The sequence below is a fragment of the Lynx canadensis genome, chromosome A2, assembly GCF_007474595.2.
Source record: "Lynx canadensis isolate LIC74 chromosome A2, mLynCan4.pri.v2, whole genome shotgun sequence".
In the NCBI taxonomy this organism is placed as follows: domain Eukaryota; kingdom Metazoa; phylum Chordata; class Mammalia; order Carnivora; family Felidae; genus Lynx; species Lynx canadensis.
Window position 1 is genome coordinate 5,727,700 of NC_044304.2, and position 18,095 is coordinate 5,745,794.

At 64.4% G+C, this 18,095-nt stretch overlaps 3 protein-coding genes across 5 annotated transcripts; all 3 read right to left on the reverse strand.

Moving 5' to 3' along the window:
* Positions 1-261: 261 nt before the first annotated feature.
* SNAPC2 (small nuclear RNA activating complex polypeptide 2) lies at positions 262-2,789 on the reverse strand. Of its 2 annotated transcripts, XM_030298818.1 has the most exons (5): positions 2,576-2,789; positions 1,868-1,987; positions 1,611-1,679; positions 1,031-1,331; positions 262-942 (listed from the first exon to the last, which is right to left on the reverse strand). In XM_030298818.1, exons 1-5 carry the CDS (start codon positions 2,756-2,758, stop codon positions 611-613), a joined length of 1,005 nt encoding a protein of 334 aa, XP_030154678.1. In that variant the 5' UTR covers positions 2,759-2,789; the 3' UTR covers positions 262-610. The 2 variants fall into 2 exon arrangements, with proteins under 2 accessions (XP_030154678.1, XP_030154688.1); XM_030298828.1 differs by lacking the exon at positions 1,868-1,987.
* A 1,085-nt stretch (positions 2,790-3,874) lies between these two features.
* On the reverse strand, positions 3,875-6,877 carry TGFBR3L (transforming growth factor beta receptor 3 like). The gene is given in 9 exon segments (XM_030335223.1): positions 3,875-4,051; positions 4,326-4,383; positions 4,492-4,633; positions 4,748-4,906; positions 5,010-5,220; positions 5,723-6,052; positions 6,138-6,285; positions 6,287-6,602; positions 6,700-6,877. Coding segments are annotated over 9 exon segments (1,719 nt in total).
* A 710-nt stretch (positions 6,878-7,587) lies between these two features.
* On the reverse strand, positions 7,588-17,125 carry MAP2K7 (mitogen-activated protein kinase kinase 7). 2 transcript variants are annotated; one of them, XM_030298888.1, is made up of 12 exons: positions 16,941-17,125; positions 15,191-15,238; positions 12,161-12,302; positions 11,910-11,976; positions 11,691-11,804; positions 11,494-11,613; positions 11,237-11,344; positions 10,968-11,147; positions 10,785-10,865; positions 10,535-10,677; positions 9,913-9,958; positions 7,588-9,799 (listed from the first exon to the last, which is right to left on the reverse strand). In XM_030298888.1, the coding sequence occupies exons 1-12, from the start codon at positions 17,062-17,064 to the stop codon at positions 9,665-9,667; spliced, it is 1,308 nt and encodes a 435-aa protein (XP_030154748.1). In that variant the 5' UTR covers positions 17,065-17,125; the 3' UTR covers positions 7,588-9,664. The 2 variants fall into 2 exon arrangements, with proteins under 2 accessions (XP_030154748.1, XP_030154757.1); XM_030298897.1 differs by lacking the exon at positions 15,191-15,238.
* Between the last annotated feature and the right edge of the window lie 970 nt (positions 17,126-18,095).

Consider the following 18,095-nt stretch of genomic DNA (forward strand, 5'->3'; position numbering starts at 1 on the left):
AACCTTTCACTCACACCTGTCAGGATCAGGCCTCTGTCCTCCATACCGTCACCAAAGGTCCCTCTCACGGCCAGCCCAAGGTCACTCCAGGTGGCACCGAACCAGACCTGGTCGCAGCAGCCTTTAGCTGCTGGCCTTCCTCCCTGTGTGCCCCTCGATTCGGTCCCTGGGACCCAGCTCTGGCACTCCTACCCCTGACTTCTCTTTCTGGCACTTTGGGCCTCGACCCCCATCTTTAACTCACAGAAAAAAGGGAGCAAGAGAGATTGACAGGAACTTTACTCACAGTTACAGGACATAGGATACAGGATGTTGGAAGACACAGGAGCTGGGGGGGGGGGGGAGCCCAGGGGGGAGGGTTTGGATTTGACAGTGGCTTTAGCCAAGCCTGCCTGGCCGCCCCCACCTCAGTTCTGTGGCCAAATGCCTGTACAACTGTGCTGCTTGTTTCGGAGAGCCCCGCGGGATCAGTCATCTTAAAAGCCGCCCCATAACGCCCACCGTGTCCGGTACCTTCCGCCGCGACTCAGGACAACCCAGTGCCAGCCCACGCAGGACTGAGGGCCAGGGGGTTCACAGATGTCTGGTGTGTCCTCTGCCTGCCAGGCCTTCAACGTGCAGGGGTGGCTGCCTGGCCTAGAAATTCCAGGGGCACCAGGAACGGGTTCAGGGGGCAGACCCCAGCTGCTTGCCAAGCAGATCTCGGTTCACTGGGCCCAGCATTCTCTGGGGCCTGGGGCATGGCCCGGCTGGCCTCCTCCGGCCCCCTGGGGCTTGTCCCGCCATTCTCAGCTCTGGGCCCCAGGCCCTCACCAGCTGGGTCCGGCTGGGGGGCCGTCAGGCGCAGGTACGTATCCGACATATGTTTAACCAGGGCCGCGCAGGGCAGGCGGGGGAGCTCCTCCGGAAGTGCCAGCAGCAGGTCAAGGACCACAGCTGACTCTGGTAAAGGACAGAGAGGAGAGAAGAGTGAGGTGGGGCGGGGCTTGCTACCTGGGACTCCCTCACAGCCCCTTCCCGTTATCCTCACCAGCTGCAGAAAGTTCAGGGCCCTGGCAACTGCGGGAGATGGCTGACAGATACTTGTAGATCTTCTCAAAGTCCACGGAGAGATCTCCTTCAGCCGCGGGATCAGCCAGGGATTCGGAAGGTGCCTCAGGGGCGGGGTCACTTGTCTTGGGGGCGGGGCCAGGGGTCTCCGGGGTCTCAGGGCTCGAGTCCTCCCGCCCTCCGGGGGCGCTGAGCAGCAGCTGCTTTCCACGCGCCTGTGTGGGCTTGGGGGGCTTGGAGTGCAGGAGGCTGACGGGCTCTGTGGCCGCGATGGTGAGTACCTGGCAGGAAGAGAGATCGGGGAGGGGAAGGCAGAAGTCCTCCCATCAGCCAGCCCCCTGCCCTGCACAAGGCTGAGCCCTCCACCCCCACCTGCTCACCAAATCCCCCCTGTTAGACGCAACATGCACGAGATGCTTCGGAAGCGGGGTCACCGGGGCTCAGGGTGCTCAGTGGCTGGCTGGAGTCACAGAGCTGGCCAGGGGAAGGTTCCAAGACCCCAATCCACCGTATTTAGCCTTACACGTAACACCCCCATCCTGCCTGGGGGAGGGCCGTACCTGTGAAAAAGCCACAGTCAGGGCTTCCTCCAGCGGGCCTGTTATCTTCTCAGCCAGATCCATCCATACCTGGATGGGGAGACCAGAAAGTACACGGTCAGCCTAGGGATCAACCCTCAGGGGTTGTTGATCCAAGCCCTGCCCCTCCTGGGGAGCCCCTGGCCGGATTATCACTCTCCAACCCCCGCAACACCCACACCATGCCCCAGGGCCCGGCCGTGGGGGGTGGGTGGTGGGTGGGTCTAGTCCTGCCTCACCTCGATGGGGGCCGGGGTCTGTGTTTCCCGGCGCCTTGGACCCTGCGGGCCACCTGGATGCACCCTCTGAATGGCCTCCCGGACCACGCGGCCCTTGAGCTGCCGCAGGAAGTCCCGGATCTGGGGAAGAGAGGAGGAGGCCAAATGAGCCTTCTATACGCCCAGGGCTGGGGAGAGAAGCCAAAGCCGACTGCCTGCCCCAGGACCGGCACCGCTCCCTAGCCTCCCGCTAGGTGTTAGGGGTCTCAGTGACTCTGCACGGGGACGAGGGCCAAGGCCCCAGGTGTGACCGGCCACTCAATAAAGTGTTAAGACCCAGGTCAGCTCGGGCTCCTCCCCGCAGCCAGGGCCCACCCCCCGCTAAGTACCACCCCATTCACCTTCCCGCTTCACCCATTCGGCTCCGTTTCCTGACTCTCACTTCTGCCTCACTCCCGCCAGGTCCCGCTGCCCTTTCCGCCCGGTCCCCGGCCTCCGCTCCCCGCTCCGCCTCATCAGGAGTCCGACTTAACCTCTCGCACTCTCGGCCTCCACCTCGCCCCGCCCCTCATCTTCACGTACGCCCCGCCCACCCCATCCTAGCTCCCAAATTGGTCCCGCCCCCAGCATCGCACGCGCCCCGCCCACGCCCCGCCCCTCGACCGCAAGGATGCTCCGCCCACATCCTAGCCCCGCCCCCACCCCCGCTTCCTTGTCAAGATTCCTCACCTCGACCTCGCTGCGGCCCGGCAGTTCTCGGGCCAGCTCAGTGGCGTCCGGCTCCGGCTGGCCCTGCCGCGCCTGCAGTAGTCGTAGCAGCTGCCGCTTCTCGCGGGGGCTCCAGGCCGCGGGGCCGGTCACCTCGCCCAGGTAGCGCGCCGGGGCCGCTCGCCGCCGCTGTGGAGGCTTCATGCCGGCGAGGGCGGAGTCGGCGTTCCGGGCTCGCTTTCCTGGTAGGCGGGGTTACGGAGGCCGCTGGGATCAGAAAGGGCGGCGCGGAGGCGGAAACAGATGGGGGCGTGGCTCCGCGTTTGCGGCCTGAAGCAACCGTCTGGGTGGGAGAGGCTGGAGGGACCCGCCTGAGAACTGTGGCGGGGGCGAATGAGACACACCCGCCCTCCCCGCCTGCATTTTATCTCCTTCGGGAACTGGAGCCGAGACCGTAGATCTCGTGCCGTCCCTTCCATTCCAGGACCAAGTCTAGGAGCTCCTACTGTGTGCTTTGCTTCTCCAAAAGGGGTGGACCCTGGCCGGAAGGCAGCTTGTCCAGTGGTAGCCAAGAACCTGGGCTGTGGGGTCGGCCAGCCCTGGTGACCTAGAGCAAGTGATTTGGCCGAGCCGAACCTCAGTTTACTCATTTGTAAGATGAGGTAGTATCCCGCTCAAGGGAAGGGAAGAACTGGGACAGGAGACGTTTATTTAAGAGCTCTAGAGTAGGGGGAGAGGAGGGGTGCCTGGGTGGCTCAGTCGGTTAAGCGGTCGGATTTCGGCTCGGGTCATGATCTCACGATTAGTGAGCTCGAGCCTCGCCTCGGGCTCTGTGCTGACAGCTCACAGCCTGGAGCCTGCTTCAGATTCTGTGTCTCCCTCTCTCCCTTCCCCTCCCCCGCCCACGCTCTGTCTCAAAATAAACATAAAACAATTTTTTTAAAGAGCTCTGGACTAGGCGGAGAGTGGCCTGGAGCAGAGGCCAGAGGTCGAGGCCCTGGCGAGAGCAGGGTCCAAGTGGTGGGGGTGGAGAGCGGAGAAGGCCTGGCTTTGGGAAGATCGCACGAGGCAGGTGGGCAGGCGCAGGGGTTGAGGAAGGAGGCGGGGCTTACTTAAAACTTAAGCAGGTGGGGTTGGGTATCCCTCTCTGTTTAGGACAACACTTGAATCTCCCCTGGCACACGTACATAAGGGTATCAGTCTGGACCTCTTTCAGCCCAGACCCCCCTAAGTCCTGGTCCCGAGGCCTCTGCTTCCTGCCCCCTACACCTGCGCCAAGCGCACACGCAGACTTCAAACTCAGCAGGTCAGACCAGATGTTTATTTTGAGCCCAGGTGGGAGGGTGTGCGGAGCAGCGGGTCGGAGGCGGGAGGGTGCAGGACGCTGGGATGGCGGTCCCATCGGGTCAGAGGTCGACCTCGGCCGATCCAGTCCTGGCGGACCTGGTTCGAGGCGTGGCTGGTGTGTCTCAGGACCCCGCCGGGGGTGTGCCAGCCCTGGGGAGAGGCTACCCAGGCCGAACGAGGTAGAGGACACCCCCTTCCCAGCTGATCATCCGCCTCCTCCATCGATCTGTGTGCCGGAGTGAGGGCGGGTGTTGGGTCTGTCCGAGGTTTGAGGACCCCATTTGTGACACAGGGCCCGAAGTTGGCCGTGGGTGACCCAGTGCCTGAGTTTGAATCCAGCTCCACCCAATTTTGTGACCTTCGACAACTTCAGAGAGTGTCTCATGTTTCTCATTTCTAATATGGGGCTTATGATAGGAGCTACCTGGAAGTTGTTGCGAGGATGACTGAAGTTAATAGGCGTGAAGCCTTCAGAACACTCCCTGGCACAAGGGAAAGCCTGTGAAGAGTCATTCTCAGCACCCCCCTCTTCCAGCTGGCCCCACGTTACAGCCTCCCCCCACCCCCGTCACCAAATTTACCTACCTCACTGGGGCCTCCTGGGCTGGGGGCCGCCGGCCGAGTCTCTCGGGAGGACGCCGGGGGCTGGGGGTGCTGGAAAGGAGAGGCAGGCTCCAGAGCGGTAGGGGTTGCCGCTCATTGGGTCGGGCCAAGAGCGCCCCCTGGGGGCTGCTGCGGGCGTAGCGGAGGCGGGTCTAGGGATGGTCCAGCCCCACCCGCTGGGTCGCGGAGCCCCGGGGTCCGGACTCGCTGGAATAGGCTGCGGGCCCGGGCGGAGGATGCTACCTGAACGCGCACAGACGAGGCCGAGGCCGGCGGCCAGCGCGGCGCCCAGCACGAAGGCCGCCACCACCAGCGCCACCACTGGCGCGGGCTCCAGGGCCGCCGGGGCCGGCGCAGGCGGCTCGGGGCGCACGGCTCGGCCGGGGACGCCCTTGGACGGCCCTGTGGGGAACACAACACGGAGACTGGGCTCGGGCCCCAGCTGTCCTTCCCACCCCCCTCCCCCGACCCCAAGGACCCGTGCGGAGGAGAACTGCGCGCTCACTGGGGGGTGGCCGCGGCACCGTGACCACGATGGGCTGCGTCAGCGTGTGCAGGTGGGGGCTGTCGGCACCCGGGCTCTCGCCGCTGCCGCTGCCGCTGCCGGCGCCCGCGCACGCCTCATCCCGAGGCAGACACTGTGGGCAGGAGGAGGCAAGGGATGGGGATGTCAGGCCCCAGGGTTCAGGGGCCTGTCCCCAGGGCCCCCAAGAGATCTAAGTGTCCAGCTCTCTGTTGCAACCGGGAGGCGCACCAATAAGCCCCTGGAATACCCGACCCCCTGAGAGGTCCCCGAGCCCAGCGCCCAAGATGTACAAGCAGCCAGCCACCCGGCCTGAGGACTCCAAATTTCAGCCCCTCAAAGTCACACGACCGGATTCTCTGAGAACATTGGATACCCAGAAATTTGGCCCCTTAGCCGCCTTCTGCATCCAGCCGCCCAGCCCCTCCCAGAGCAAGCCCAGGGCTCCTTCCCCGCCCGCTGAGGAACCCTTGTGCAGAGACCCACAGGCCCCCCTCTCGGTCCTTGCGCCCAGCCACCAGACTGAGAGACCCAGTGACTATCCCCAGCTCCGAGGGGCCCTTGTCTCCAGGCTCCATAGCGTCGGCCCCCTAGATCCACAAACTCCGAGGGGCTCCTCCTTTAGAGGCCAGAGGGTCCATGCCCAACCCCCGACTGGCCCAGGCGCCCAGATTCCCGGCCGGGTGCCCGCGCACCGGCGAGGGCGGGGGCAGCGTCAGAGGCGCGGGCGTCCGGCGGGCTCCCCGGAGGCGGCGGCAGCGACTCAGCTGGCAGTGCAGGAACTGCACCGAGGCGTTGAAGACCGGGCGCAGGCGGAAGCTGAAACTGAAGCGCGCGGGACGGGCAGCACCCGGGAGCGGCGGCGGCGGCGGCGGCGGCGGCGGCGGGAAGACGACCGAGGAGTCGGCGGGGCAGCCCCCGCGCAGCAGCGCCAGGGCGGGCCCCGGGGCCGGCCGGGAGGACGGTGTCACTGAGCAGCGGTGCAGGACGAGGTCCCAGCGCGGAGAGGGACGGGCCAGGGCAGCCTAGGAGGCGGGGTCGCCATCAGCACCCGCCGCCCCGCATCAGGCCCGGCCCCACCCCCCTCCCCGGCGCGCCCCGCGTCCACACCTGCACGAACACGCGGCTGTCGGCCGGGATCTCGAGCGGCCCCGCGCGGCGCGGGAAGGCGTCCTCCGCGTCGGACAGCTCCAGGCTGAAAAGGGGTCGGCGCAGCCAGGGCCCGGGCGCCGCCGGGAATGGGGGCGCTGGCGGGGAGAAAGGGCAGCCCGAAGGACGAGGCCGCGCTCTCCCTTAGACCCTCCAGGCGAGTGACCCAACCTCCCCGCCTCTGCCGCCTCCTTGGGAAAACGGGTGCTGTTTCGGTGAGGGGTGCACCCACGCCCCGCTCCTGCCTCACTGCTGGCAGAGTCGCTGTGTGTCCCCTGAAGACCCAGGGGCTGTCCACAGTCCAGCAACCAAGGCTGGGCGCAAAGCCACTCGCCTCTGCAGGAGACCCCCTTCCCGGGCCTCGATTTCTCCACCCAGAGCGGGCCAGGGAATCCCTGGCTGGGAAGTTGAGGGGTGCCTGATGGGGGGGGGGCGGTCAGCAACCCCAGGGGCCCAGGCTGCTCTGTGGGGGCAGCAGCTTTCAGGGAGGGTGCCGGCCCCACCCCTTCCTTTCCAAGGGTACTGTGACCAGTAGGGAGGGTGCTGTCCCCTTGCCCTTTGGCACAGCGGAAGCTCAGCCAGGCTGCGGGGGTCTCTGGCTTCTCCATTCGTCCAGGTTCCTCACCGAGAGCAGCAGTAGCAAAGGGTGGGGACACACACACGCACGCGCCCTCCGCCTTGGGGAGGCACTCGGCCGGCATCCTTGCCAAGTGTTCTCATTCAGGACACCCCCCCCCACCCGCGTTTCCTAAACGCATTTGAACACTCCTCCCCTGCAGCCATCGGCCTTAGCCTAACTGCCAGGGACTCTGAAGAAGTCGGGGGTCCAGGAGCATCTGGACAGAGGCAGACCCCACCCGCTCCCCCAGGCAGGGATGAGAAAGGGCAGCACAGGGATGGCAGCGTGACAGGCCCCGTCCCCAACCTCTACGTACCAGGTGGCCCCCTGGGTAAGGTGGAGACCCCCGAGAGCAGGGCCAGGAGCAGGAGTGCGGCACCTGGCATGCTGGACTGGCAGGTGTGCCCCAGCAGCCGAGGCGCCGGCGGGCGGCACCCAGGCCTGGCAGGTAGGCAGGCAGCCCTGTCCTTGGCTGAGCGGCCACCCCAGGAGGCAGGGCGCGGGGGCGGTGGACTGAAGGGTGTACATCAGAGCCAGCACCCAAGGCCTGCCGGGGATTAAGGGCTCCTCTCTGGCCAACCTGTGGCCATCGGGGTTGGGGGGGGGGGGAGGTCCCTCACCCCGGTCGCTCGGCATCGGGCAGCTCACTACAAATACCGCCCTACCAGGCCCTGGCCCGGCTCCAGTCTCCCCTCCACGCAGAGGAAGGCACTACGCCCGCGGCCCCCCAGCTCAGGGCTCACAGCCCCTTCCCGCCCGGTCCTGCCGAGCTCTAGACACACAGAGACACGGTGGAAGAAAAGGGAGGGGTTTTATTCTCAAGCGTCTAAGGATTTACAAACGAGGGCATTTCATTTTAAAAAGGGACAGGGGAATACTGGCGACCAGAGAAGGGGGCTGTGGGCCACCCCAGGCCCCTGCCCGCCCGCTCCACCCTCTGCCTGGTCAAGAGGGAGGGCTGGTGACCGGTGACGGAGGGCAGGCCAGGAAAGAGGCAGAGGGGAAGAGGTTCCCCCAGAACTCCCACTTAACACTGAAGGAGGGCAGGGGTGGGCAGACACACTCACAAAACAGAAAATAGTTAAATAAAAGTAAATCCAGGTGGCCGGCCTAGGGCCTGCGCTGGCCCTGGGACCAGCCATGGAACCTTCCAGCTACCCACAAAGGCCCCCCTGGCCGGGCCAGGCGAGGGAGGATGGGGGACCAGGCCTGTCGGCCCCCCACCCTGCGCCCATCCCCTCACAAAGGAGACCGGGGCGGGAGAAGGTGGCCGTTCCCCTCCCGGGGAGGGGGGGGCAAAGAGCAGAGAACTTGCGTACTTTTAAACATGCGGCATTTCGTGAGTATGGACAGGAACAAGAGAATACAGGGATGCCTAGGTCTAGACTGCTTCAGCTACATCCGGCCAAGTTCCTCACCTTTGGTGTTGGTGGGTTTTTTGTTTTTTTTCATTTTGTTTTGTTTTGTTTTGTCGTCCACTTGGTTTGCATGCATCACCAACAAAAAGGAAACACACCCCCTCCCATTCCGGCTGCTGCACAGGGCTCGGGCGGACTGGCCAGCTCTGGGGGAGTCGAGGGGCGCTCAGGGGCACTACGAGGGCGTGACTGCCTGCACACGCCCAGCCCTCAGCCAGCCCCACCTCTGTCCCGTCACACGTCCTCGAACCCCCACGCTCACCGCTTGCACCCTCAATCCCTGCCTCCCCGGGGCTCCACGGCCCCGCTCCTGCCACCGACTCCTTCCACCACCTCCCTGCCGCGGCAGCGCCTGCTGCCCTCGGCGTGCCCTGTGCCCGCCTTCCCTGAAGGCCACCCTGTGTGGCCGCGGCCCCTTGGGCTCCCTCCATGCCCCCTGAGGTCCTCAACTCACCCCCCAAGCTGTGGCCAGTCTCTAGCCCCGAGGGCTGGCCCCGAGGGAGGAGGAACGCCCCCAGAGCCCACCTTTGGGGCTTGGCCCCCAGCCCCAGACGCCCGTGCCCACAGGCGGTCAGGGGCTCCACCGCAAGCAGCTAAACATGACTTTGGTAAAAGTTTCTGAAGGTACCGACAAACCCCGTGAGAACAAGCTCTTCTCCCCCCACCCCCCAAACACCCCACCAAGTACAATAAAATACAATAAACTCCAAAAAGGACCCCCTGAGATCAAAGAGAGAGAGAGAGAGAGAGAGAGAGAGAGAGAGAGAGAGAGAGAGAGAGAGAGAGAGAGAGAGAGAAAGACCAGCCCAGGTCCAGCTGTAGTCATAACGCCCAGCCCGCCTTCCTGGGGCGAAGACACCAGCCGACCGACTCGCCGTTGCTGGAGACCTAAGTGGACCCAGGGGTCCCCCCCCCTCACCCCTGGGGGTGGCAGAGCCCAGATCTGGGACAGGAGAGAGGCAGAGGCAGGGAAGGAGGTGGGGAAAGCCAGAGAGGTAGACAAGGGATGAGAGAGAGGGGATAGACACAAGGAACGTGTTCGCAGAGGGGAGGCAGAGGGGACAACACACAGCGGGTGGGGTGGGGAGGGAAGGGGCAGGACGGGCGGCTCTCTCCCGGGCCCTGGGGGCCGCCCCAGCCCAGAGGTTACGACTGAATAAATAGCGAGTCTGCTCGTGGCCTGCTGTCTTCCGTTCACAGTGTCTGTCAGGGGGACGCGCACGGCCGGCTGACCCCGGGACGGGAAGGGCTGGGGCCTGGTGAGCCCGTCTGTCCACAGCTGGTGGGCAGGGAGTCGGGGGTGGGTCGGCGCCCCCTACTTTCTGTCCTCAGCCCTCAGCAGCCATCCAGATCCCAGGTCTCCCCTGGCGGGCAGCTGGGTGGCCAGGTGGGGAAGGGGGGGCCTGTGGCCATGCCCCCGGCCCCCGGTGGGGCTGGCCGCCACCACGTGGCTACCTGAAGAAGGGCAGGTGGTGCTGGCTCAGGACTCCGCTAGTCCTCGGTGACTCGGTCTTCGCCATGACATCCTTGAACCAGGATGCCACGTCTACCTCCAGCATCTCGTAGCGCTTGATGAAACTGTGTTCCTGCGGGCCCGAGGGGTAGGGCTTAGGACCAGGGAGGAGCCCCAGCGGGGAAACAGGCCCCTGGATGTCCAGATGGGGTCGGGGGGGGGGAGGCAGGGGCCCCAGATACTCACAAGTAGCTTATTATACTTTGGTCTCTTCCTGTGATCCTTAGTAAGGCTAACAGAGAAGAGGGAGGAAACAGAAATCAGAGCTTGGGAAGAAGGGCCTGGCTGTCCCGGGAACACAACTGTCCTCCCTCTGAGACAGGGGTCTTCAGAATCTGGAGGGAAGCGGCTGTGGCTGAGAAGCCAGAGGACCCGGGGCCTGCACAAATCCCACCTGCGGCGGAAGCCCCACCTGGGCTGGGAGGGGCCCACGGGAGAGGTGGACCAGGGCTCTCCCGCACGACAATCAAATGGGGACACCACACGGGCATCATTCTGCTTGTCGCCGCGGGACACACAGACCCCTAGGCCCCGGGGCACATCGGCTTGTTCACAACCTCCTGTGGCCAAGCCTGAGGGCCATCCTGCCAGTTGCCCACAGGGCCAACTCGGGCCTCGGGTTCCAGCTGCCGCCCACATCCCCGCCCTGACTGCAGCCTTCTCGCCCACAGCTGCCCCCACCCCCCGGGGGGGGGGGGGGGGTCCCGCCAGCCCCAAATCTCCCTGGCTGTTCTGAGCGCAGGGCCACACCTGACCCCACCCTGCCTCCCAGAGCACAGCACTGGGGGGGGGGGGGGGGGCTCCTCACCAGTCTTTGACGAAGGACTGAAAGTCCCCCGAGAAGCCCATGTGACCGGGCAAGAGCGGGGGCTCTTCCTGCAGGACTTTGGTGAGGACCTCAAAGTCTGTCTTGCAGTTCTTGTAGGGAAACTGTCCCGTCGCCAGCTCCACCTAGGACAGAAGCAGGCGGGCTGGGTGGGCCGAGGACTGGTCCCCGCCCTCCCTGACCGCCCTCGTCTGTATCCCAAGAAGACGCTGGCAGGGGCCCCGCAACTCACCAAGGAGATGCCAAGGCTCCACACGTCGGCCCGGATGTCGTAGTCTGGCTTGGTGGGGTCCGGAGGGTCTATGCGCTCAGGCTGCCGGTGGGAGAAGGGGACGATGTACCCCCAGGGCTGCGGCAGGCGTGCCGCCCAGATCCCCACGCTCGCCCGCCGGGGCGCCGCCGGACCCCCACTCACTGCCATGTAGGCGGCACAGCCCGCGCTGCGCGTCTTGGCCTTGGAATCGACGAGACGGCCGCTGATGCCGAAGTCGCAGAGCTTGATCTGGCCCCGCTCGTCCAGCAGGATGTTGGAGGGCTTGACGTCACGGTGGATCACGCCGTGCTTCTCCTTCAGGTAGTACAGCGCCTTCACGATCTGCGGCGAGGACAGCGGAGGGCACCCGTGATGGGAGGATGGGGGCCCAGGGGCCACCCGCCCGGCCGCACCCCTCTCGGGCTGCTCACCGCCACCGTCATCTTGCCCAGGATCCGCTCGGGAATGGGGCCCTGCACCCGCTTCTTGAGCTTCTCAGCGCACGTGCCCATGAGCTCCATGGCGATGAAAACATCCGTCTGTGGGGGCGGCACGTGCCGGCTCGGGGGGCAGCCGCACCCTCCGGCCCACCCCACACAGACCAGCAGCAGGGGGCACACCCGGAGATCAGCAAGGACACCTGGGGAGCCCACAGAGAGGCAGGGGAACACCAGAGGCCTGGACTCACATTAGTGATGAAGGTCCCGAAACACTGCACGATGTAGGGGCAGTCGTGGCTCTTGAGGACCACATCCAGGTCCATGAGGATCCGCTTGTTCTCCTCCTTGTTCCCCGAGCGCCGCATTTGCTGCACGGGACGGCGGGGGGAGCCTTAGTGCCCGGTCTCGGGGCGGGGCGCCCGCTGGGGACGGGGGCGGGGCTCACCTTGACGGCAATGACATGGCCCGTCTTCCTGAAGCGCATCTTCCACACCTGGCCGCAAGTGCCGCTGCCCATCTCGCCCAGGTTCTCCAGATCGTGGATTTCGGCCTGGTACCGCTGTCGAGGACATCCAGAGCTGCCGGGTCTCCGCCTGCCCCCGACAAAGACCTAGCCCCACCACGTGTCCTGCCCGCCCCCCCAGGGGTCAGGGCGAGGTAGTACCTGGCCCCCGATGGTCAGGTAGCCCGTCTGCTTCATGATCTCCTGTAGCTTCTGGTCAATCTCGATGCTGAGGGAACAGGGAGGAGGTCCCGGTGGAGGAGGGTCCCAACCAAACTGAGGCCACCCCAGTCCCCGTCACACAGGGGTTCCCACAGACTTCACCCCCCTCCTCCCTGGGGCGGGCAAAGCGGCCTCCCCACACTGACCTCCTGACCCCCGCACTGGCCAGCTGGCCCCATTCGACAGCTCACCTCTCCATGCTGCGGGGTGTGAACAAGGTTGACGGAAGCCCCAGCATGTGGCGGGGCCGGGCAGGGGGTGTGGGGTGCTGTGGGGAGCTCTCGGAGGACGGTGAGCGGCTGCCCCCATCATTGGCCAGCGGGAGCTGCAGGGCTGGGGAGGGGGGGGGGTGAGACCAGGGGTGAGAGGGGTTAGCTGGCACTGTGGGGTCTTCGGGGGACTCCGGTCTTCCCCTCCCTGGCATCAGGTAGGCCAACACAGACACGGGCTGGAGGAGCTAAGGTCTCCCTCCCACCCCCAACCACTCTCAGGGTGCCTTCTCCTGCCCCCCTGACCTGGAAGAAGATGGAGTGGGCTGGCAGGGAGGGGTGGTCCCCCGAGGCTGAGGGATTGTCCCCAAGTCTATGCTGACACAGGATCAAGGCCCAGAGGCTGATGGCACCCTTCAGCCAGGCAGTCTTCCTTATGTGTCCCTTTCTGCCCCACCTCTGCCCAGGAGCAGGCCCAGGGCCACGGTGCCCACGCTCCGGACCACGTGAGGAAGGAACGCCCGCCAGGATCAGCCTGGGCTCTGGCCCTGTTGGGAGCACTGCACGTGGCTGCCCAATAAGAATCAAGCAGACCACCCCAGGGAGACAATGAGCGAGGGACGCAAGCTTCCAGCTGCCTTGCCGCACATTCTGTTCCAGGGTCAGGGAGGGCCATCCTCTAGCCAGCAGGCTCGTTTCTGAGCCTCCCAGCTCGGCCTACAAAGCTGGGGCCAACGGGTGGGGGTAGGACCCCAGGCTGGGCCTGTGTCCTTTGGGTGAGGGGATCCAGGCGGCACAGCCCCTCCAAGGGCTGGTGGGACGGGAGGTGGGGAATGGGCCAGGCAGTGGGGTTTGGTTCTTCTCAGCAGCCTGCATGCGGACAGCTTGGGCATGCTACAGGCAGGCAGGCAGGCAGCGGGCAGGCAGCGGTCACCCCAGGACGGGCAGGCGGCATTCGGGGATCGGGAGGGCAGGAGACAGACAGACAAATGGGAGCCAAGACTTGGAGCCCAGCTGCCCAGAGGAGGCACTGCAGAGACAGGCCAGACAGGGGCCCGGGACAGGACAGGAGGCTCTCTGAGTGGCTAGAATCCTCCCTGGCTGGGCTGGCAATAGGGTCGAGGAGCAGAGACCGGTGTGGTCCCTGGAGAAGACACATGACCCTCCACTCAACCCTCATACCCCCAGAGGCCCTGGAAGTGCTCCAGAAGGGGTCCCTAGCTGGGTAGGGCACTGGCTCCACGAGCTAAGGGGCCAGAAGAGGACGTTTCGTGGAGAACGGCCAGGAGGCCTGGGGCCTGCCGCTCTGCCCCTGGCCCCCCCCCCCCCCCACCTACACCTCCTGCCACGGCCCACCCCTTCCTCCTCCAGTTCTGTAAGCACCTGGTGACGTGGGCCCAGTGACCAACGTACAGAGACAAATATGCCTGAATTGCTGGCATCTGGGCACTTTCCCTGCCTTGCCAGCCTGGGACCCTGACCACATCTAGAGTGAGGGGGCAGGCATGTGACCCTTGCCTACAATTGAAAATGGGATGCGGGTCTTGCTAAGGGCTGGTAAGAGCAAAGGAAAGGCCCTGGGGACCAGTGCCCATCAGCCTGCACTGGCCTGGGGGCCTGACCTCCTGGGCCCCCTCCCTGCTGTTCCAGCCCCTTGCTTTGTAATCCCCTGCTTCATTACACTGCCATGGCCAGAGGCAGAATCCTCATCCCTCCCTCCCTGGCCCAACCACCTCAGGGACACTCGAGGGCCCCCCATGCTGTCCCTGTACCTGGGCTCTCTGGAGACACTGCCAGGCTCTCACCCCCTGGAGGATATCTGGGCCCCCTTGCTGCCCTGCACTGTCAGGTGTGTGGGGTGAGGACCACACCCTACCCTCTCCGTACTTCTCAGGGGGGTGCAGACGCTTCCTGGGGCCCTTCAGACTGAAGCATGGTGGAGATTTGAGTGGGGCCAGTGTGGGGTGGCTAAGGTGGGGGGAAAGGGGCAGGTACACAAAGGCCCTGAAAACAGAGGTCACAGAGGTGGGGACAGGCCACGCGGCAGGTCAGGAGGGCACAGTGAGAGCAAGAGGCTGAAAGAGAGAGAAAGAGAGAATGAGACAGAACAAGAGAGGGCATGAAAGCACATGGCCAACAGGAGCCACAGATGTACTAGGCTGCCAGCCCAACACATGTGCACGCACGTGCACGCGCACAAACACACACACACACACACACCCCACACACGTCTGCTCCCAGACCCACCGGCAACTGCACTCAGGCCTCAGCTGGCTGCCTTCTCTACCTTCCTTCACATGCTCCCCACCTCCCATGAGACTGCGCTCAGATCGCAGCTTCTCCAGAGGCTTCCCCAACTGGGCCCCTGCTGCAGAACCCCAACCCAGCTCTACTCTGCCTTTTCTGCAAGGCATCACCGCTTTCTTCACTTCTCCCAGACCAGGAGGATGCTCCCTGTCAGGGAGCGTCAGCCGCAGAAGGAAGGGGCCTTGGTCTATATTCTGTCTGCCGCCGTGTCCCTAGCACCTAAAACAGACACGGCACGCGGCAGGCAACACACGTTCGCCGTACTGTCGGAACGGACCAACAGATGTAGCCCGATGGCCTTGGACCCGCTTTCCCTCTTTCCCTCACGTGCGCGTGTGCGCGCGCGCACACATACACACACACACACACACACACACACACACACACACACACACACACGTGATCTCTCACGGGTGGCAGGCTCCTGGCCGGTGAAGGAGCCCATTTCCTCTTCAGGGGAGTCCAAACCTGAGCTCACCAGGAAGGGAGGAGCGGAAGGTGAGAGAACACAGAAGAGGCCAAGTGGGCCGAACATCACTGATCACGGATCGGGTGGAAGGACAGAGAGTAAGAGTGACAGGCGCGGGCACGCGCACACACACCGCACACACAGCATGGGGCGATGGGGGAGGGCATTCTGCGGCCGGGGCAGCGGTTAGGTCAATGGTGCAGATGTCCAAGCGGCAATGATAAAAAGGCTGGTACCTGCTCGTTGGGACGGGGCAGGAGCAGGGCTTAGAGTGATCACAATAACTGGATGGGGAAAAGGAAGAAAAAAAACAACACCACGATAAATCACAACAGAAACAACTGATTTGTCCAAAAGAAAAGAAATCAAATCATAACAAGGAAGAGGGGGAGGCGCGAGGCACCAAAGTGCAGAGACGGGTAGAAACCACAGAGATGGGAGGACCAGGAGGATGGGATGGAGCTGACACAGACACAGACGCCTGGAGGGGGCTCCTCGGGGGCCTGCCCACCACGGGCCTCACCGTACCTCACTCTGCACCTGGGACAGCCACCCCGTAAGGCACCGCAGGCCCCGTGCCCAGCCCTGTCTCATCCAAGCTGGGGCTGCGGGAGGCAGCATCGCAGAGCCCAGCAGGGACCCTCCGGTGTCGGAAGGGTATCTGCCCCAGGGAGGAGCCCACACTACCCCAGGTCAGAAGAGGAAGGGAGGAGTGGACTGCACACAGGGATGGTGGGGGCACTCAGGCTGTGAAGGTCAGGCTGGGTGAGCAGGGAGAGACTGGAATACCCCGATGTGGGCGCATGTCCCCCTCCTATCAGGATGACCCCACAGGGACCTGCATAAGCTACATGGTTCGCGGAAGAATCACAAAGGAGGGCCAGGTGTTAGCTCAAGAGAGCGGGGTGCTCCTCATCAGGTCTGGGGGGGGAGGGTGAAGGCCTCATGCCCTCCAGCTGAGAGATTTGGGGAAGGGGTTCTGCGGGACAAAACAAAGAGACTAGACAGTGGTGGTGTCATGGCAATCCCTGGCCAGGTGTTGAGTGCCGGGGAGGGGCAGCTTTTGACTCCAAACAATAAGATGCCAGGCAGGTAGTCACAGAGACGGTGGGATCAGAGGTGAGGTGTACAAGGGCTGGGATAGCACCACACTGGCCTCAGGTATCCCTAGGCCAGGTGAATGTGGGTGTGCAGGAAGTCACTTGAGTCCAGGTGACGACGTTGCCAGGCTGGAGGCTGGGTGTGTATTTTCGGAGAGGCCAGACAGTCGCCAAGATGAAGTAGGAGGGGGCCTGGTGTATGTGGGTAGGGTGTGTGCGGGAGGGGGTCTGCGAGGCCGAAGGACAAGGTCCCAGCCTAGTAAAAAGGGATCACCAGACACAGTCACAGAAAAGGAGATCAGAGGAATAGGGGGTTATATGTGGTCAAATAATCTCAGGTGTCAGCCGGGCCAAGTGTGCGTGTATGAATGCGAGTGGACCATCCACTGAACCATATGACAAGGACCCAGGTGCAGAGGTTGGGAGAAGGGGCCCCCTGCCAGTCACTGAGATGGCAGGAGTGAAATCATCTGGTCGGAAGGGACGTGTACATGTTTGCGGGGGATCTGGATGTGGTCACAGTCGCTCGGATTAAGGGGAGCCCGGCTCCTAGAGTAGGTGACGGTGACACGGGCTCCGAGGATCACGGTGAGGGGGCGGGTCATCAGATGGGGAGGCCTTGCCCTAGGGCCGGGTGACTAGGCTCATAGGCCCCGTAAGGGGGATCCCCCTAGGCTGGGGGAGGGCCGCCCGGGAGCCCGCCGGCCCCACGCCCCCCTGGGTCACCGTGACCCTCTCCCCGCGAGCCGACAGCAGGGGGTATAGGGTGGAGAGAAGGAGGAGCAAGAGCGCCCCGGAAGCGAGGGCGGGGCCTGACGGCGGGGGCGGGGCTTCCCGCGGCGCGCGCCCCGCCCGCCCGCCCCCTCCCCCACGCCGCCGTGCTTACTGGGCCTGGGCCGCTGGGGGCTGATATCCAGGTTGAGGTCGATCCTCCGCCGGGCCTCGCGGTTCTCCTGCTTCAGCTTTGCTTCCAGGCGGGACAGCTTCTGCTCCAGGGAGGACGCCGCCATCTTCCCCGCCGCCGCCGCGCACCGCCCGGCCGCCCGTCAGTCCGGCAGACAAACACCGCACTGCGCCTGCGCTTGGATGACCCCGCCGAGCCGCCGTCTCTCCCTGCACGGCGCATGTCCGCGGCGCGCACTCGCCCATCCCTCGTGCTAACCTCCGCGCATGCGTGCTTCTTCCCGGCCGGAGAGATGACGCCACCTAGAGTTCGCGTCGGGCAACGTGCAAAGCCGCTCATCGTGATGCGCATGCGCGGAGTCGGAGCCCTTTCTCGAGAGGCGCTGTGTTGAAATCCATTCACGGTTCTGCAGACCGCGGCAGGCGGGGAAAGCGGCGCGCCTGCGTGCAGAGGGGTAGACGCAATCCCGCGCTTTGCCTTTGCTGCGCATGCGCAACCTTGGCTCTTTCCGCGGCCGCTGTTGCTGGGAGTAGCTCTTGCTATGTGTCCTCAGCCTCGTTTTCGCTGTTCCCCGCCCGGCCTGTTCTCTGGCACCCACGCTCCCTCAGGACTGCCTTTCTCTTACGGGACAGTGTTTCATTAGGATCGCTGTTATGCCTAATTGCTGCCTCCTCCCCATAATTAGGCACCCGTGGGGAGCCCTTTCTATTTCAGCAAACTCGGGGGTGGCTAAGGACCGGCGGGAGGGACGGGGTAGGGCTCAGGTCACTGTAGCGGCCTTAGGAGTCCAGCGGCATGACCCCTGACCTCGACCACAGGGCCAGGGTCATGGCCAGAGAGTTCCAGGCCAGACCCACCTGGGACATTTTAAGACGTTCCCTCATCTTCCCGCCCCGGAATGTGAGCCCCGCGTCTGGACTTTAGATGGGCTTTGGTGTTAATGCCCCTCAGCCTGTCATCCTCGCGGCTTAACTGGCATGGTGGGTGCCGGGAAAATGTCCACAGCTGCAATCCTGGTTTCCGGAAAGCAGCTTGTCTCTGCGCTCAGTTGCCAGGAAGAGGCTCACATTTTGCAGACATCTCGAGGTGTCCAGTCCCAGGAAGTCAGGGTCAGGCAGGCTGTGCCGTACGCCCTGC